Here is a 22,529-nt window from a genome sequence, read left to right as displayed (position 1 = left end):
AATTACATATACAAAATTATAACATTATACATTTACAAATAATTTACAAAATATTTATAAATTTACAACGATCGCTTCAAAGTATATATGATAAATAATGTTGTATGTGTTTCTGTGTACATACATACAGAAAGTATTAGCAGCCAGCCTGCAATCTATTTTCTCCCTTAACTGGGAATGTTCAAAAAAGAAAGATATCCTGGTCAATCTTCCGTGTAAACATGATAATGACAGACTTCCTGGTAAATTTACTAATGATATTTACTTGACCTCTAATGTTCGATTGTTGCAGGAAAGTCCTTATCTTTGTAATGCTTTTAGCTGATGTAGGTAGCCTCTCTAGGAGGCTCAATCTAGATAAACCTGCAATGTATGGATTCATGTGGCATGAAAAACACTACTGAGTTATGTAAGTACAGGGTACATGATCAAAATATAGCTCTCTTTTGTGTAAATGATGCCCTGCATGCTTCTTTTGAGACTTTCATATGTAAAACATGGGCAGATATATTACAGCTAGAAAGTTTCTCTTTATGTGTGTCTTACAAATACATATATATCCTTGAAATTATTTATAAATTGGATATTAGCTAAAATCTGAGTGTTCTGAGTCTAACTTTGAATTAACCTTTTGTGTTATATGTATGTGTGTCTATGTGCATGTATATACACATATTTTAATTTATGTAGTAAAAAGTTAACATGTCTCAAATCCTCTAATTCCAACCCTACTATGAAACTACTTTTACAGCTTGTTGCATATCCTCTCATGTACGAGCAAATGCACCCAACTCTAACCCCAGCCGAAAATTTAAATGTGAGAAAAACTTGGTTAACTATATCCACAGCACCTAGAACTGTGTGGCTGGCATATAGTAGGTATTCAATAAATGTTCACTGAATGAATGAGAAAATAAATATATTGCACATTTTTGGTTTGAGAACTATCTTTTGGATTTGGTAACTGGCAATCCTGGTAAGACATATTTTATTACCTATGTTGGAGCAATAAACAGAAATGCAATGTTTTGAAAGTCAAAAAGGAAACAGTGAATATGGATTATTATTTCCAGAAGCTGGGTGATAAAAAGGGCTTTATTAAGCAGAAGTTATTGAAGAGAGATAGGTTTGAGGGAGGTGTTTTAGTAAAGATGAGAGGGACTTCATAATTCTTTTAAGCGGAAGAATCAGTGCCCAGTGAGAAGTTACTGACACAGGAGGGGAAAAAAACAAAACAGTGTAACTAACTGGAGTGACAGGAATGAATGGGATCTAAGGCAAGGGAGAAGGGACCTCTAATTAAAGGACAAGGAATGGAATGATGAGTATAGACAGCTATGGGAAAGGATTTGAGGGTTTTTTCCAGAGTGGGAAGAAGAGAAGGGATGCAAACTGAGGGACTTCAAGCATAAAAGCCTCTATTTCCATTCAGTAAAAAGTAATGTCATTTAACTAGGAGGCATAACAGGGTGGAGAAGAGTAAAGAAAGTGTCTAGTGATACTTGGCAATTACCACTTTGGGGAAAAAGAAGAAAAGCTGCTTAGAAGTTACAGGGTAATCCCAACGATCCAGGTGACCTCAGAGTCTATGAATGTATGATGACCTTGGTCTATATCACTGTATAATCTTTTATGTTAGTGTTTAAGCTGTCTGGCTGTAACCATAAGACATCATTTGGTAGGCTCACGGTTGGAATTTTGCCAGGTAGTCAGGGAATAAGTTAAACTTATTAACAAAAGAAAAATTGGTCATGAAGTCTTGGCTATTTCAGAAAGAAAATAAAGCCAGGAGAATATGAATCCAAAACAATAACAGATGGGAGTCAAAGAATTAGAGTTCTTGATTAGGTTGAAAAACTCGTCTTCATCTATTTTCTATACATGTACGATTTACCAACAAACATCATTTTAATACTCATAGGTATTCTATGATATTTTATCTTTTCATTTAATGAAAAGAGGGGCTGACAAAAAAAACAACAAAAACAATCACAAGACATTGCTGAATTTACCAGTTTGGGGTGGTACTACTTATGAATAACAACTAAAGTCCAAAATTAGAGAAAACATATAAATGTCCATTTGGAAAAATAATGATTAAGATTATGGACATTAGGTGATCATAATTCATTTCATCTAGTATTTCAGAAAAAAATCATGTTAAGATTTATTTCAGGGGGAAGACGTTAGTTGCGGAGAGAAATAGATGAAACCTCTAATATTCTCCAACGGTCTACCATATTTTAATACTGCTTAGTCAATATTAGATTTAGCTTTGCAATGTAGGCTTAGAATAGAAGTTTTCCAGTATTTATTTTAGTTAATGAAACTTCAATAAGAGTTAGAAGGAAGAAAGATAGGATACTTTTAATATGAAAATGAATAGCTGAAGGTTTCTCCATACTAAAATTATTTTTATACCCATAAAAACACATACAAATATTTCTTTGAACACTACATGTAAGTTTAAAAAGTTACTCATACCTCAAAAATGAGCTTTTAAGTAACTTCCTCTTACCTGCCGCAAAGTGCGTGCCACTATGCTTTCTAATACTGGTCCTCTATCGTCATGCAGCAAATGAACTTCGTCAAGAATAAGGAGCTTTACAATTTGGGAAAGAGCTACATCCCCAACACTCTTTCTTGTCACTACATCCCACTTTTCGGGTGTGGTCACAAGCATCTATAAAACAAGAAAAGAAAATCATTTTAAAAAGGGGAAGAAGTCACATAAGACTTTTTAAATTTCAACTGTGTTCATTCAAAAAAAGATATGATTGGCCACCTATATACAGATCAAATGAAAAGGGTTAAAACATCCCAGAATGATATCTAATTCATTGCAGACAATGGTCACTTCAAGAGGACCTTTCTCGAAGCTGTGATATTAAAGTTATTTAAAATTCAGTGAGGTAGTAGGTCAGTAAGTTTTAGTGTGAAGTGCACAAAATACACAAGGTTTTTTTAAAAAGTGTCTTACAATGTAAAAAACAAATGACACTGTATTTTAAACTTGCATATACTGATTAGGGCATTTATTTGAAAAGGGATGAAAAAAGTGAACAAAGTATTAAAAGGCGATTGAAAAGAAACCAAGAATCCACTCTCTGAATAGTCACCTATTTGTACGTATCCAAATGTAGAGGAAACTTCACTACTGATACACTTTTTAAAAACTGCCCTTTAATATTAACTACTACTGAAGTACTTTATACTAAAAACTAATACTTACAACACAGCACAACTGGCAGATAATAGCAACCCCAACAGTGAGTCCCTGCAGATGCAGGGCACGTGGACAGGAGTTAGGCCCAGGCTTCTGTGAACTTCACAGAAGCAGGCCATTTGACATGACGCTTAATTAGATATCTATCTATTTGCTTTTTACATGTTGAATTGTGCCCTCTAAAAGCATACTGTGACAGAAAAAAGATAGCAAGTTTAATAATATCTACTACAATAACATTACATTAGGAAATAATCCCACATGTGGATAATTCAAAGACGACATTAGGTAACAAATCAAAACCAAAGCTTCTCTCTTAGCCAGTAGTATATCAGATTATAGAGATTGTTGATAATCACAACACAAGTGTGCTTTGAAGAGGTTAACACTGAGATGGGCGTCAGATTGTTCTCTCAACATTTTTGTTATGTTATTTCACGTGTTTTGTATTCACCTATGGGAAAGATAATCTTTTTTTTTAGATTGCAAATGATACATAAATTCTTAACAAATGTGCAATCTAAATTTGTCAATATAACCTTTACATTATTAGAGATATCACTGGTATCATTTTGAATTGAACTACCCTAACCACAAAATTTAATAGTTGTACTTAAACACATTAATTGGCGAACTGTAACGAAATAGATTAAGGAATTCATATATACGGTGTGAAATATTACGAATCCAAAGCTACTTAGTTAATTTGCTAAAGCTAAATGGCAATGTTTAGGTCACATCAAATTTTATGGGGAAAAAAATGCTATTGGAATTAACTATAAATGGATGTATAATGAATTTTGAGATGTAAAATGGGTTGAAACATTCACTATGCATTAACATCTATTTTACATTATAATAAATTTAAAGAAAACTTCTACTTTGAAAAATGACAAACTTAAAATAACCCAATATATTACTACAAAAACACCCACGGATCACTAACAACCCTTTTCATTACAAGTCCTGAAAAATATGCCTATCTGTTTTCAAAAACAGTTAATTCTCCAAACTATAAATTCACTTCATATAAAATTATAAAATAAGCAAGCTTATTATTAGTAAATATTAAAGCTACAAAGTACACCATTAAATTATAATAAATACAAAGCTTAGCTACCTACCTCTCCAAGAATGTAGAAGGCTGTGCCAACTCTTTCTTATAATTCACTTTCAGATATAATAATGTGGTGACAATTAAATTGTAAAATCAAATTTTTCAGATATCATAAAACTATACCACCAAATCTTAAAAATACATTCTAGAATTTTGTTTTCTGAACTTCACTTTCAGCATAGTGAGAAGTGGCTTCATTTATATTACTATTTCGTTACTTCAATTCTCTAAACTAAAATGGCTAGAAAATAAAGCATCACATTTGCCTAATGAATTTCTCATGTTATTTCCATTTGTTCTTGTATTACGACATGGGTTAACTGTCAATATTTTTACTGTCAACTTAAATTCCTCTCAATACATGTGCTTATTCCCTAAGGAGTATAAAAATCATTATTCCAAACTGTTCCAATTTCAGCCTGTCCACTGGAAAAATGACATAGTTGAGATGCTATATACCACCACTGTGCAAAAATTTGGTGTATTCAACTTTAAAATGCTCATCCATTTGACAGCAAAACCAAAGGACTTGACAGAACCTGAGACTTGCAAGAACCAATTCATCTGGTAATTCAATTAAATGTTAATATAATAATATTATCTTTCGTCTTTTAAAATATTGTGACCTAGGGAAAGTAATTTTATCTCTCCTTTTTTTTTCTGGCTTTGTTGAGATTATTAATAACATGTAACTTGTAAATTTAAGGTGTACAATGTGATCATTTTATACATATATGTAATATATATATATATATATATATATATATATATATATATATATCAACAAAATGATCATAATAAGGTTAGTTAATGCCTCCATTCCCTCACATAATTACTGTTACTGTGTGTGTGTGTGTGTGTGTACTCACTGATAACATTTAAGGTATATTCTCTTAGCAACTTACAAACATATAACACAGTATTATTAACTATAGTCACCATGTTGTACACTAGATCACTAGAACACATTCATCCTATAGCTGGGAGTTGGTACACTTTGACCTACATCTTCCTATTTCTCCAACCCCTGAGCCCTTGGCAACCACCATTCCACTCCATTTCTTTCAGTTTGGCTTTTTTATATTCCACATACGCGAACATATAGTGTTTGTCTTTTTCTGTCTTATTTTACATTTAGCATAATTTCCCCCATGTCTATCATGTGTGGAAAAAGGTTGGATTTCCTTCTTTTTATTGATGAATAATATTCCACTGTACATATCCACCACATTTTCTTTATCCACTTATCCACTGATGAACACTTAGGTAAGTGGGATGGCATATCATATGGCAGTTCTTTTTAAATTTTTGAGAAACCTCCATACTGTTTTCCATAGTGGCAGTATCAATTTACATTCCCACCAATAATGCAAAAGGGTTCCCTTTTCTCCACATTCTTGCCAACATTTGTTATCTCTTGACTTTTTGATAACAGGCATTTTAACAGGTGTGAAATCTCATTGCGGTTATGATATACATTTCCCTGATAATTAGTGATGTTGAACATATTTTCATGTACCTGGTGGCCATTGTGTGTCTTCTTTGGAAAAATGCCTATTCAAGTTCTTTGTCCACGTTTTAATTGTATCCTTTTTTTCCTATTGAGTTTTCTTATATATTTTTCTTATATATTTTATGTTTCTTATATATTTTGGATAGTAGCTCCTTATCAGATAGATAGTTTGACAATATTTTCTCCCATTCCATAGGTTGTCTTTTCATTTTGCTGACTGCTTCTTTTCCTATGTAGAAGCTTTTTTATTTGATTAGTCTTACCTGTTTATTATTGTTTTTGTTGTATGTGCTTTTGCTGTCGTATCCAAAAAAATCATTCCCAAGACCAATGTCAGAGAGCTTTTTCCCCTATGTTATCTACAAGGAATTTTACAGTTTCATGACTTACATTAATTCTTTAAAACACTTTGAGATACATTTTGTGAGTGGTTTAAGATAGACAGTAATTTTCACTCCTCTGAATATAGGTGGTGGTTACATCAGTGTACTCACTTGAGGAAAATTTATCAGACTGTTCACTTACAATTTTTGCACTATTCTGTGTGCACATTTTATTTCAATAACAGTTAATCTGTGTGCATACTATATATGCATACTATAATAATTAAATTTACAGCTAAAAGCAAAACTTAAATGGTAAGAAGGGATACCAGAACTGAACAGGTAAAAGGTAAATAACAGTTGGCCAAAGAAAGAAAGATGGATATTCTAGGCCCTGAGGAAAAAATAAGCAAATATGTGTTTTGTGCTTCTAACATGCATTGATCACATTATCATCTCATATGTGTGATCGTGTGTGTTTAAATGTCTTTTTATGTGCACTGCAAGCATCTTGAGGAAGAGACCAAATATGGAATTTTACATGTAAGTCCAAGTTTTTCAGCTTATTGGTTAGAAATATATTATTTTAAGTACAGCTTCTAAATTTAGGCCAATTTCCTGCCCACTTATCTATCAATCTTCCCCTCAACCACAGACATCAATAACCACCAAAAGCAAACAGATAAGGAAGTTCAATACACTCATAGGAAAGTTTTGAACCAAGAAGAGAACTCAGACACATAATTTAGACTACATGATCCCTATGATCCTTTAATGTTATCCTTGTTGCTCCCTACTTAAAAAGAAAATATATCCTTGTCTGTACCTATTTTTCATATCTAGCCCAGTCCATAAAACCTTTTAATTCCAATAAATTATCTCGTTTTATAGAAAAACATGGTTCTGAAATTATATTACTATCAGCAATACATATCTAGCCTAAGATACAGGGAAATGTTTGTGATCCTTAAAAGTCGTCTGTTTTATGTTTAACAAATCCTTTTATATCTATTATAAATTATGCAAGTCATATTGATATCACACTGAATTCTAAATTTTTTTTATATACGTTTTATTGTTGGAGAGGTATTTTTCCTTGAGGCAGATGGCTATAGATTAAAAGTAGATTTAAAATGTTAAATCAAAAGAACACAAAAAATTTAAAAGTAAAAGTATACTTTCTTGCCTTTATAATATTTAAAATTGATTTTGAAAGTTTTGGTACTTAGACTGGAGAAAATTATAAAAAAATGTTTAAACTAATTACATAAATGATTTTTTATAAATCAGAATGACAAAATACGAAAATATAGTTACTAAAATCCAAGAGTATATTACTCAATTTCATCAAATCTCAGGAGCCATTGATTATTAGCTACCTCATTATTTTATGTCACTAAGAAGTGAAAAGAAAAGCACTATCAAATAAATTTTTGAAATGTGTTTTATAATTGATGAAATATGGTATACTTAGTTGAAAATGTTAGGATCTATTAAGTTAAAGAGCAATATTCATCAATGCTTGCTCAATACGTTTTCTGTAGTGAAAACACTGCCTGGAGTTGTTACAAATCACATTCTAATGCTGTAGACATAGGTCAGGCAAGTCTGCAGGATTTAGGAAGTATACCTTCCTTTTAAAAATATATAATCACATACTACTCAACAACAAGCTTATAAATTATATGAATGCTTTAATTTAAAGATTAAATCTAAAATGTCACATGGTTTAGATTCCATAAACATACACATAATTATAGTTATACTAACCTCTGCTATACACATGTCAGCTCTGATGGATGGCATCAGCCCCTGTAATGGAATCTGACAGCCTGCAGATTATACCTGCCCCTCGGGACACTACACCAAATCAGTTCCATCTACTTCCTTTTCTACATTTTTTATGTTCCCTCTTCTCCCATCAGTTCACATGCATGAGTGCACACTTACACATGTAAAGCACAAAGTCCTCTGACGTATCTAGTTATACTATGTCAAGGACCATAGCTTTCACTTATACAATGAAAATATACAATTTAATTGGAAAATCTTCAATTCCAAAGGACTCTCACTGCATATTCTTTGTTGAAAAGATATGAAATGGTCAAGCCAAAGCATAAAGAATATAATCTGAAATGTACCTTGGTATTTTCATGTTAAAAATGCTATGATAATATTTTAGTTGAAAATTTCATAAGTAACATTTACTAAAGAAACAAGGGATAAAATCAATAAATAAATTCTAAAATTTTTGCAGGAAGAGAGCATGAAGTGCTGGGAGTAGGGGAATAAAAGTTATAACATGTAATTCAAAAATTAAACATTTAAGAAAATACTTTCTAGGCCACATGTGCTTACAGCTAGACCAGAATTCTCTTTAGCTCTTTCTGTTGGTTTAAAACATTTTCCAACAATCCTAGAACATACATTCTAAAGTCTAATCTCATCATATATGCTTCTAAAGGATACAATCCTTTAGGTTTACTCTAAAACTTAACTAATTACACATAATAGAGAAAAATACAAAAATTGTTCATACTGCCATGTATACAGCCACAGAGACCTTCTGCTCATCATTCTAACTGCTTGTCAGTAATACCCCAGGATTTCATTCCATTACAGATTGGTAGAACAAGGGTCTAATACCACTTAACAGTGATTCCTTTTCTGCTCACTCACAGAGACAAGTTCTTGACATGTACATAATTTTTGGTAGAAATTTGTCCTGTGATAAGTCCTATTCTGTACAATTGGGCTATGGCTCATAGACAACAGGTTTCCTTGGTTTTGTAGTTTGTTTGTTCCCCCCCCCCCCCCCAAGTTGGATTGGTATATGTGTCCTGTGAAAGTGGGAAAAAAATCCTCTCATATGACTGAACATTTCACAGTCACCACCTCTTTCCTGCCATATGTGCAGATCTCAGTTTGAGGATCAATTTCTTACTAAAATAAAACACTTTAAAATGTCATACTGTAATATCAAACTACTAAAACCTCAATGTGATGAGCCAAAAAAAAAAAAAAGTATTCTGCAGTTCTTCATAAAATAATGATTCAAAATAATACCATTTTTTAAATCTCTTCAACTAATTCCAGATATTCAATGCTAAGAGATTTCACTAATTCACGAACTATTAACGAAAGATTTGTTGGGAGGAAAAGAAAAGTTTTTTGGAGGTATACTGTTGGGAAGAAGATGAAGGGAGGTTTCTAAAATCTTATCAACAAATTATGGCAGGATATAAACTGATGAAAATGAGTGCAAAAAAGGAAACCAGTTGTCCTTATTGTCTACCTGCTTCTAGTATTTGAATCATTTCTACTTTATTTAGAAAAAGAACAAAGGCAGGACGTGTGTACTATTTAATCACAATTTATGGTTATCCAAAGGAGAATTTTTCCATAGAAGTTTATGACTAACTCAGTTACTCAATGTCTATAGTTACGAATACAAAGATAAAGCCAAGAAATTTAGACGCTTATACTTTAAGATAAAAACACAGCAAAGAAGTGAAATTGTGGTCCAAACTCTCTCTCACACAATGTTACGAAACGCAATGGTCACTAATGAGGGACAGCTGACCCTGTACAAGCAACTGCCACTGATTCTGTTCACAAGTCTAGACATAAACCACACAGACAGCATCAATATGATTACAGCACAGAGACAAGTCAAATTATACATTTTTCTGCATTTTTCTCCTTTCCCTTCCATTTTGTACAATCTCACAAGCTTATAGCACTGAAAAAGAGATCAAACACAATTATTTGTTACTGGCTTTGAAGTGGCTTAACAGAAACTCACATACACTTAAAAATGAGGCCTAGAAAGTTGATAAAGAAGGAGAAAAGGATTAGCCAATATAGTATCGGTGATTAAGTATAAAAACGGGCTCTAAGCTTTCTTGACATTCAATTGAAAAACTGGGAGTGATCCCAGCAAAGCAGCAGCATAGGAATTTCTAGTACTTAGTCATCCCCCATCAGAAACATCAATTTGAACAACTATCCGTGCATTAAAATAACTTCACAAGAGTTTAGGATTCCAGGTGATGGACTAAAATATGTGGATGAAGCATAGAAATAATAAAAGATGCATTGAGGAGGGTAGGAAAGGTCAATTCACATTATCCCCATCACCCCTCTAAGCCCAGGCAGCCCAGTGCAGAGAGAAACCGTCCCCACTGAACCAGAAAAGTAAAGTGAGTGCCCAACTTAACCGTGGACAGCCCAACCCAGTACAAGGCCAACTTCCAAGGCCCTAGGTGCCTCCCTGAGAGGCTCCTGCAAACTCAGGCCCCTAGTTCACCCCAGCATTTACCTACTGGCTCTAGCAGCCCAAGCAAGTGGCTCCCGTGGCCCAGGCAGCATCCAGGGCACCAGGCTACCAGCAAGCTCCAGTGACCCCCAGCTTGTTACATGTAACGGTGCTCAATGTCATTGATCATCAGGGAAATGCAAAGCAAAACCACAATGAGCTATCATTGACACATGTTATGATATCTATTTTCAAAAAGAATACCAATGTGTGTAGTAGGAAAATGCTCCCCAAGTGATTCTGATATTGCAACCTGAGTTAAGAAGAAATGGCTAAAATATGTCAAATTTCCAAGATCCCAGTATTCCAATATCCATTCTCTACTCAGTTAAATAAATGGTTTTCGTCACAATATCTAGATTTCTTTTAAGCAAGTCACGCTCCAAAATGATTTAACCACACTATTTGCAAAGGTTGAGAGCTGAAGTTACACTGTAGTTTTGCCCGTATGGGGTATTTTCATTACCTTTACTAATTTATCATGGAAAAATAGCTTTGATTTTAATTAATATTTGTTTGATTGTTAATAATGCTTAACATCTTGTTTCAATAGAATGGGAGAAGATTTTTGAAAACAACGCCTCCCATAAGTGGCTAATATCCAAAATATATAAAGAACTCACACGGCTCAACAACAAAAAAACAAACAATCCAATTAAAAAATGGGCAGAGGACAAGATGGCCACAGGGTTTTGAAAATTAATTTGGGGAACGTAATCAATAATGTAAAGATGTTGTAGGGTATCCGATGGACATGTGTCCCATTTGGGAGACCACCTCAGGGATGATGTAGATGCCTGATCACTGCACAGTACACCTAAAGCTGAATAATACTGAATGACAACTATAATTTTATATAAATATATATGTATATTTATACATTTGTATGTATATTGTTACAGGAAGCGGAGTACAGCATTAGGAATAGAGACAGTGGAAATATATTGGCTCTTTGCGAGGTCAGAGGGATAGTGGCTGGGGGAGGGATATAAATGATCAACATTTATACATTGGATTACAGTGCGAGGGATATAAATGATAAACGTCTAAGTTTTGCTTTGTCTTGTGCACCTGAAACTAATAAAACTAATAAAATTTAAAAAAATAAAAACTAATAAAATTAAAAATTAAAAAATTAAAAAAAAAAATGGGCAGAGGACCTGAATAGACATTTCCCCAAAGAGGACATACAAATGGCCAATAGACATATGAAAAGATGCTCAACATCACTAAGCCTCAGAGAAATGCAAATAAAAAACACAGTATCACCTCACATCAGTTAGAATGGCTGTCATCAACAAGACAAATAATGACAAGTGTTGGAGAAGCTGTGGAGAAAAACCCTCATACACTGTTGGTGGGAATGCAGTTTGGTGCAGCCGCTATGGAAGGCAGTGTGGAGGTTTCTCAAATAATTAAGAATAGAATTACCATATGACCCAACAATCCCTCTCCTGGGTATCTACCCCAAAAATCTGAAAACATTTATCTGGAAAGATGCATGTACTCCAGTGTTCATTGCATCATTATTTACGGTGGCCAAGTCACAGAAACAGCCAAAGGGTCCTTTGATAGTGATTGGATAAAGAAGTTGTGGTATATATACACAATGGAATACTAATCTGCCATAAAAAAAGATGAAATAGTGCCACTTGCGAAAACATGGATGACACTTGAAATTATTATGCTAAGCAAAATAAGTCAGACAGAAAAAGTTGAGAACCATATGATTTCACTGATACGTGGGATATAAAACTGAAAGCAACAAAGGAACACGAGAAACAAAGAAACAACAACTCATAGACACAGACAATAATTTAGTGGTTACCAGAGGGTAAGGGGGAAAAGGGATGGTAGATGAGGGTAAATGGGGTCAAATATATGATGATGGAAGGAGAACTGACTTTGGGTGGTGAACACACAACGCAATACATAGATGATGTATTACAGAATTGTACACTTGAAACCTATGTAACTTTACTAACGACTGTCACTGCATAAACTTGAATTAAAAAAAAAGAAAACTGCATTTTCCCTTGAGGAAGTCTATTCTTGTATTTAGTGTTTATATGATCAATTTGCATAAACTCACCCTGTAATGGAGATATTAAGTATAACTAGTGAGGACATTTTGCATGGAAATTTGGCAAAATCTATCAATACTTCAATATTTGATTATTCTTATCGCCATTCTTCATTTATCAATACATTATCTCTGATATACTGTAAATGTTTAATGAAAACACATTCAATACCTTTCAGTCATGCATTTATCAAGTACTTATTGTATACCAAATAGTACAAATCTTAGTTTCTTCCATAATAAAAAATAACAGAATCTATATATCACAGGGTTATAATGAAAAGGAAACATATTAATACACATAAAATGTTTAGAATAATGCCTGATATATATGAGGGATGGATTACATTTCCTAACGTCATCAGCATCCTCATCGTCGTTATCCTTTTCGTCCTCATGGTCATTTGCCAGATACGATGCTATGCAGTGATGAGGGAAGATAAGGGCAGACAGCCCTTGATCTCAAAAGGCTTAATTAAATGGCATTGCAGGTGGAGCGGCAATAGGCATTATTTAAAAAGTTGTAAAACACAAAATTTTACTTGTGATAAGCTACTAAAGATATGCTATGCAGTGCTATGACAAATTATGATAGGAAAATTTGACCCAACCAGAGAAAATAGAGAAGATTTTATTAAGAAAATGACATTTCATTTAACATCTAAAGGATGAAAGGGAATGATTTAGGTGAAGAAGAAAAAAGAGAGTTATTGGCAGAAGCAGAACATGTACATAGAGCATGTGGGAGATAACATGGATGGGAGAGAGTGAAGACAGGCAGAGTGAGTAGGAGTACAAATGATGAGATGGCTGGAGCTGGGTAGAAATGAGATGGATATAGCCACTTTCAGGAGTTATATTCTTTTTACACCTTAGAGTACCCAGGAAAACTATGATTAGCTTTTTATTATTTTTTTTTTTTGATTGCTGTTTTTCTTAATGGGCCAAAGTAAGGGAAGGAGTAAAACTGATCAGGTTGTATTTCTGGTTACCTGTGGGGAAAGAATTGGAGGGGGCAAACTGGATGCTGGTACCCTAGATAGAACACTACAGAGGTAATCAAGGTGCAAGACGACAGAGGTTCAGACTAGGAGGACATCTTAGTAAAGATGGAGAGGACATGAATGAATTTGAGTAATATTTAGGACATAAAGTCAATAATCAATAGGAATTGGTTCTGGATTGACTATACTTACCTTATTAAAATATACACTCTATTTAAGCTAAATATAGTCAATCACTTTGTCCAAGGAAAGGTAATATGAACATGTATTCTGCAGAAAATTCCCCATGTGTCAGATATTTTAATTCTCTTTACTAACCTCCTTGGTCAGGATGCGATAATCACAATTGAATAATTAAGAAATACTCAATACAGCTACAAGTTACCCTCTGAGGAAAATTTTCTAACTTGATTTGATAATATAATGGAAGAAAATTAAAGTTGGTTATCCTCTTCATCTTTTCTAGGTTATTAACTGCCAACACTTTGCTTATATGCCAAACTCCTTCTTACAGTTCAACCCCAACATCTGTAGTATAACAGTTAAGAAGTATAAACAAATAACAACAACAACAAACAAGACATAAAGAAATACTATAAGGAGTACTAGCAGCAAAGACCTATTATTTATTCACAATAATTAATCAAAAATCTTAAATATTTTGCAAATTTCATTAGGTAGCTTTTGAAAACCAAGAAAAACACCAATTTTTAAGGGATCTGCAATGATAAAAGACCACAGAGATAATCTACTCTTTAATATTTAATACGTGTCATATTCCTGAGGAAAGTAAGTAATTTTTCAACATGATAGTAGTATTTGTGGCTAGTGCGTTCCCATCTGACGACTTACTGGTAGCAGGATTTTTCTGAAATTTATTAAGTAACTAAAGTACTGAGGATGAACATCATAGATGTCTTGACATTTTCCTTTTTTCACTTCCTTGTTTATAGGGAGCCTAGATTGCTTCTAAGCATGCTCTGTATTGTATTATAATTTTATAATATAAGACATCCTGATTTTTCATTTTAGGAGGAAGAAAATTAACTTCCTTATTGGCTGTTGGTCTGTATTTCAATAAGTTAGCATGATAAACTTTGCAAGCAACATTCTTAAACTAATTTAAAAATAAATTTTCTAATTACTTGCTATTTTTACTTAATTAAGGTACATAAGAATATGAAACAATCACATAACATGAACCACTCTAATACCATAAAACAACTTATTTTTCTGTAAAGGAATACTCATGGAATAGATAAAGTTGTTACTTTAATTTTTTTATCAGTAAAAGCAAAGATAATTTGATTCCCAAATGCTTTTAAATTATAATCTAAGAAATGGGTCTCCCATAATACATAATTTTCATTCACTAGACAGATTTCTATACATCAAAATTGTAGTTCTCTTGTTACCACCTCCATCTCAAGTATATTAAAAAGAACAAAACAGTTAAAGCAGTAGTTTATATTCAGGAGTGTACTTTTTACTCAAAGCACTTTAATATATTTTATGAATAGGTTTTAAACCTTGCAAAAATAAAAATAATAACACTAAGAATTCCACGATTCTTCCGTATAATTTATAGCTAGCTTACTAATAAAAGTAATCTTTAGACTAGAACTATTATTACTTCTTAATGATATGCCTTCAGTGAAGAAAATAGTTACCCTGGCAAATAATGTTTACATTTCATCAGGGGATTTAAAAAGAGGTAGCCTTCTAATTCCATTATGTATAAACATGATTAAATCTTTTAAAACTAATTACTGTTCTTAGAGATCAAAGCTTTCACATTTTAGATTCTATTCCCATTGTTTAGATATCTCTCTTAATAAAAGGAAGCTTAACATTTATTTTGGTTATTAGTTGCTTAATTACATAAAACTGAAAACACAAATAGAAAAAAACTAGAAAAAGCAAATGTTATAAAGGACTGAAAAATCATCACTGCCACCAAAAACACACTAATTATGTTTGTGCAGTCACTTGAAAAATTAAGCTTAAACAATCAAGAATCACCTTCAAAATGTAAAAAAATATTGTTTTTTCTTTTAATATGCTTCTGAAATAAGTATTATTAAAAACAAATCCTCAAACCAAATAAAGAAGACAACTAGGGAAATAAGAAGCAACATTATAACAAACAGAATACCACACTAATTTCTAAATTAAATCATACATATAGAATATTTATATTTCTTCATTAAGAATCTGGCTTTTTCAACTGATTTAAAAACTGTGTAGCTTAGTAATTTCAAATGATTAGCATTTTTCACTTATTTATGAAACAGGTACACAGTATTTCAATGAGCAAGATAAATGCTTTTATCCTTAATGTCCTAATTGTCCTTACGCATGGTAGAAGTGCACATCATTGCAAAATCCATAAATTGAAAGAAATCCTTTCGTGGTGATAAAATCTACATTGTGCATCATTTTCACTTTTTCTTTGTTTTTATTCCATGTTTTATGAGGCAGTTTAAATTTATGTTATTTTCTTTTTAGCTCTTAATACCAAATAGAACACTGAGTGAGAAAGGGAGGTAGGGGACGGGGTAGTGATTTCAAGCAATACTATTATAAGTCAGCTATGAAATTACACTGTATTTTACACAGCAAAATATAATTAACATAGCAATATGGCAATTGCAATGCCTCGATAATATAATATAGATATATGGACTAAAGTCAAACTAGTTTCTAATATGACTATAGACAACTTGATAAAAAAAGATAACATCAAAATTAAGTGTGCAATAATCAATTATAAAATGAAAAATTGATGAAAATGTTATTCCCAGTTACTAATTTGAATGAGTTAAAATGTTGGTGCTCTATAGAGTTGTTTTGCAACCTTCAACGTTTTATTAAGAATTTATGCCACGGGCTGGCCCAGTGGCTCAGGTGGTTGGAGCTCCATGCTCCTAAAGCTGAAGGCTGCCGGTTTGATTCCCACATGTGCCAGTGGGCTCTCAACCACAAAGTTGCTGGTTTGACTCCCACAAAGGACGGTGGGCTGCGCCCCCTGCAACTAACAATGGCAACTGGACCTGGAGCTGAGCTGAGCCTTCCACAACCAAGATTGAAAGGACAACAACTTGACCTGGAAAAAGTCCTGAAAGGTACACAATGTTACCCAATAAAGTCCTGTATCCCTTCCCCAATAAAAATCTTAAAAAAAAAAATGTCAACAGAAGGTTAAACTCTTTCTGGCAAAAAAAAAAAAAAGAAGAATTTATGCCACTTTTTTTTCAAAACTTATTGGGCTTTAATTTCCAATTACATATGCTTTGTTTTTAGTACACATTTCTAGCCAATCAAGCACATTCTTTGATTTTTCTAATAGGAAAAGTTTGAAAACACTGTAAACAAACATCTAAGCAAGAGTTAAATAAAACAAAATATCCACGTAGTGTGTGTAATATTATGGGGAGAGGGCTCTGCAAGATCCTGGGAAGCCGGAAACAGAGAATCTCAGGTGTACAATTGAGAATTATATCAAATAGGTTCAGAATCAGGAAAGCTTAATGTTTGTAAATATTTCTTTAAGCGAAGCACAGAGACTCTTAAGTCTCAAATCTATAAAAGGGGAGTGGCTGAGCAATAATTGGCTTCTTTCTCAACCGGGGCAGAATCCTTTGGAACTATATATATGCTGGATTTATATGCCCTGTAACAAAAGAAAATGCATGTGGACGAATGCATAGTGCCTCAGCTTCTGTTCTGCATATTGCCATAAAACTTCCTTTAAACACTATACTGTCACTGTTCAATAGAACTTGCTATGAAAATAGTGTTCTATATCTGCATTATCTAATTCAGTAACCACTGGTAATTACTGAGCAGCTGAAATGAGGCTAGTGAAAATTAAAAAATTAAAATTTTTAATTTTATTATACTTTATTTAATTTTAATTTAAATAGTCACATGTAGCTAGTGGCTACTATATTGAACAGTACTGAGCTATAATCCCAATTTAATAAATGAGGAATACATGGCGGGTTTGTGTGTCTGGTCCTTTCCAACCATCAGTAATCTACTTTGTATGGTTAGTTAACGTCATTAAAATTGTTGTAAACATATATACTCTGACATGGATAGCTGTTCATGGTATACTGTTAAAGAATAAAACAGCAAGATATAAAGCAACTTATTTATATGGTTTTATTAAAAGACATCTAATTCTTAATAAATTATTATGTGCCAATCACTGTCCTAAACATTTCACATGTATAAAATCAACTAACTTTAAAGTACCACTATGACTTACTACCTTGCATTAAATACACAAATATTTCTTAGCATAAAAGTAAGAAAGTATGTACTTGTAATAACTTATGATTGGACATGTTATGTTATTTTTGTTTATTTTTAAATCTGTAGTGAAAGAATATGCATTGAAATGAGAAGGGAAAAAACTTAAAAAAAACAAAACCTGAAAGTACTAAGAAGGAATTAAATACTTAAAAAGAATCTATAATCTTAGAGTATCATGGGTAATTTTCCCCTACATTTCAAACATTTATAATCTCTTTTCAGTCACTTGGGCTTGCATTTCCATTAGAGCAATGTTTTCAGGGTGGTTTAAGTTTTGCAAAATTACTCAAATAGCTACAATTCCTCAATTAACACGTCTATAACTTGTTCACTCTCTATACTAAGGTACTAGATAAAACTGGATAGTATTAGATGGGAAAAAAATTACCAAAATCAACTAAATCATACAGAATTTATGTGGGGACAAGAAGGCCTAGGATATATCAACATAACTTTGAAATAAAACAAAGTTAGAGGACTTCAGCTGATTTCAAGACATATTATATAGTTTCAAGACAGCATGGTATTGGCACAAACATACAAACCAATGGAACAGAATAAAATCCAGAAATAGAACCATATATAATACATGCGGTCAATTAGTTTTCAATAATGGTGCCAAGGCAATTCAACAGACCAACGATAACCTTGGGCAACAAATGATGCCAGAACAGCAGGTAGTCATGTGCAAAAAACTGATCCTCAACCCTTCCCTCTGCCTTATACCAAAATCAACCTAAAATGAATCATATTCTAAAACTATAAAATCTCTAGAAGAAAATTAGGAGAAAATCTTACTTGGGCTTGACAAATATTTTTCAAACAACACAAAAAGCATGAACCATAAAAACGGTCAATAAATTAGGACTCTTTGAAAATTAAAAGTGTTTACTTTTCCAAAGACACTGTAATGAACGTGAAAAGGAAGCCTACTAACTGAAAGAAAATATCTGCAAAACACATACCCAACACAGGCTTGTATTTAGATTCATACAAAAGTCTTATGACTCAATAGAAAGACAAGCCACCCACTTAAAATACTTTAACAAGACAAACAATTTGAAAAAATACATCACCACAGAAGATAAACAGATGTCAAAAAGCCACATGAAAAGATGCTCAGCATCATTAATCATTAGGGAAATGTAAATTAAAACCACAATTAGATATTACTACTACAGTACACCCAATAGGATAGCTAAAATTAAAAAGAGTAACCACACAAGTGTTAAAAGAGGATATGATAAGACACCAAGGAAGACACAAATAAATGGAAAGGTATTTTGTGTTCATGAATTGGTAGAATTCAAATTGTTAACATGTCAATTCTACCAAAAGCGACCTACAGATTCAATGTAAACCTTATCAATATCCTGATGGCATTTTTTTTTTAGAGGTAGAAAAAACACTCCGAAGGTTTATATGGAACCACAAAAGACCCCCAACAGCCAAAGAAATCCTGAGAAAGAAGAACAAAGCGGGAGGCATCACATTTCCTGATTTCAAGCTATGCTATAGAGCTACAGTCATCTAAACAATATGATACTGGCATATAAACAGATAGAGAAAAAGCAGAATCGAGAGCTCAGAAATAAAGCCAAACATATACAGTCAAAAAGTATTCCACAAGAGAGACAAAAATACTAAATGGAGATAAGTCTGTTCAATAAATGGTACTGGGAAAACTGGATATTTACACGTAAATACTGGATCTATATTTAATACTACTCAAAAAACTAACTTGAAATGGATTAGAGACTAAATGTAGGACCTCAAACCATGAAATTCCTAGAGGAAAGCACAGGAATAAAGATTCTTGACATTGGTCTTAGTAATGATTTTCTGACACCTAAAGCACAAGCAACAAAATAAAAAATCAACAAGTGGAACTGTATCAAATTAAAAAGTTTCTATACAGAAAAAGAAAACATCAGCATGTGAAAAGATGATCTACAGAATGGGAAAAATATTTGTAAAACATGTAGTTCTGATAGAGTTAATATGCAAAATATATAAGGAACTCATAACACTTGATAACAAAATAATAATAATTCAATTAAAAAAAAAAAAGCAAAGGATCTGAATGGTATTTTTCCAAAGATATACAAATGGCTAATTGGTACAGGAAAAGATGGTCAACACCACCAGTCATTAGGGAAATGCAAATTAAAACTACAATGAGATTTCAGCTCATGCCTATTACAATGGTCGTTGTCAAAAAGATAAAGACATAACAAATGCTGATAGGAATGTAGAGGAAAGCGAACACTGCACTGTTGGTGGTACACTGTGCACTGTCGAATTGGTATAGTCACTATGGGAAAACAGTATGGAGGAGCCTCAAAAAATTAAGAATAGAACTACCATATGATCCACCAAGTTCACTTCTGGGAGTATATCCAAAGAAAACAAAAAGGAGACTCCTATACCCAAGCCTGGAGATGGAGAAGCTCACAACTTGAAAACTAAAGGGTGAAGAACTCACCTTCAAACAAAACAAAACAACCAAAATATGAGAGTTTCTCTGGGCCAAATACTGAGGGGGTGCAACCCTGAGAACAGAACATTTTTTAAGGGTAAAAGTGCTCCTCCCCAACCTTGTTGAGATTGGCACTGAGGGGGTAAGGCCATGTACGGAAAAAAGTCCCAACTACCATCCCAGCCAGGCAGCAACAAGTGACAAAATTTAAGTAGGAACCAGAGTCTCATAACATAATACCCCAAAAGTCCAACTGAAAATAACATGCAAAAATAACCAGGAAAATCTCAACTTAATTGAGAAAAGACATGCAACAAATAAATGCCAACCCTGAGATGATAAAGATTTTGGAATCATCTGACAAGACTTTTAAAGCAACTATTACAAAAATCCATAAAGGAACATTTTCACATTTGAAATAAATGGAAAAAAAAAAAAGTTTTAGCAAAGAAACAGAACATATAAAGGAAAAACAAATAGAAAGTTTAGAACTGAAAAATACATCTTAAATTAAAAACTCACTGGTAGGGTTCAATAGCAAGAATGTGGACAACAGATGAAAGATCAGTGAAATCAAACATGAATCAAAGAAATTATCAAATCTCAATAGAGAAAATATATTAAAAAATAAATAAAAACAGAGCTCAGGGTCCTGTGGGACAGTAACAAAAGATGTTATATTCCTGTCAACGTTTCCAAGGAGAGGAGAAAGAATGAGGAGCTGAAAAAATAAAGGGTGAAAATTCTCCAAATTTAACTAAAGAAATAAACCGATAGATTTCAGAAGCTGAACAGATATCAAATATAATAAACTCAAGTAATGTACAACTGGACACATCCCAATCAAAATTTTGGAAATTAAGACAAAGAAAGAATCTTTAAAGGATATTGAGAGAAACAAATAATATATTACACATAGGCGAACAACAATCTAAATAACAGAGGCTATTTCTTGAGAAACCTTGGAGGACAGAAAGAAAGTGGCACATTTTTTAAGTGCTGAAACAAAAGAACTGACAACCTACAAGGCTATATCCAGCAAAACTATCCTTCATGAATCTAGATGAAATAAAGACATCTCTGATTTTATACAGAAAGGTTGTATATTAAACATGCACTGATATCCAGATAAAACTACAACCTGAGTATATGTAATTTCTATCTCATTTATCCATCTCCCTTTTTATCTACCATCCACTTCGAAGCATATTCTCAGTGAAACAATCAATAAAATATATACCATAGGAAAAAGTCCCCTTGGGAGAAGCGTGAATCAGGGCAGTGTGACATTAACACTGAGTGTGATATGAGCACTTGCATACACACCACACCATCCTCCCAACTAAAGCTGCTGGAGCTCTGATCTAGCAGAATACTACAACAGAAATTCAAGGTACCCTCTGCTGTTGCCTGGGCCTGACAGGTAGGAAGAAAACCTCCCTCCATTCTCAGCCAAAATAGAAACAAAAACAAAACCTGAAATAATCCACCTCAACTCCCAAAGCTGGACAGATAAACTCAGCATAGGACGAGAATGAGAGAACAAACAGAAGAGAAGGAAAACAATTCCAAAGCTCAGAGCAAGAGCATTGCTTTGATACAGAGTTACTGTCAGGACAAAAGAAACCTTCTGACCAGTATTTTCACTGAGGTTCAAAGGAATACTGCATCTATGATATTAAGAGGGATGCAGCAGGGATAACCTGAGTTGAGGAAAGAGCGGGTGTAAGGAAAATGACAATTACTCAACGAAACCAATGAAAAGCACACTGAATATTAAAATAGTAACTTCATCAAGGGTACATTTAGGGAGACAAGTTTGAAATCAATGGTACATGTAGAATAAGGAAAATAAGGTTGGAAAAGTAGGTTGGTATTTTCACTGATGACAAATGTACTAAGTTGTTCAAAGTTGCTTTTCAGTTGAACACCAAAGAGGTATTTGTTGTCTACACAGACTATTTCTTCTGACAATAAATCTTAGAAGTACATAATTCTGCCTTGCAAAAGAAAATTTTACATTCGAACTTCAATAAAATCATAACTTCTGCTGGACCTAACAGGCCCTAGTGAACCACAAAATAAATCACATTTCATATTAATTCATACAAAATTCTTAACAAGCTAGGTTGTCGGACTTAATTCA

At 33.1% G+C, this 22,529-nt stretch overlaps 1 protein-coding gene across 1 annotated transcript in view; it reads right to left on the bottom strand.

Moving 5' to 3' along the window:
• ASCC3 (activating signal cointegrator 1 complex subunit 3) overlaps positions 1 to 22,529 on the bottom strand; it is a 300,443-nt gene that overhangs the window by 187,123 nt on the left and 90,791 nt on the right. The window contains exon 11 of the mRNA XM_019738872.3: positions 2,519 to 2,683. Coding sequence (XP_019594431.3) covers positions 2,519 to 2,683 — 165 coding nt within the window. The remainder of the gene's footprint in view (positions 1 to 2,518; positions 2,684 to 22,529) is intronic.

Source organism: Rhinolophus sinicus, chromosome 2 (genome assembly GCF_057876585.1).
Source record: "Rhinolophus sinicus isolate RSI-liver-muscle chromosome 2, RSI-T2T, whole genome shotgun sequence".
NCBI lineage: Eukaryota > Metazoa > Chordata > Mammalia > Chiroptera > Rhinolophidae > Rhinolophus > Rhinolophus sinicus.
This window is presented reverse-complemented; position numbering and strand designations above follow the sequence as displayed.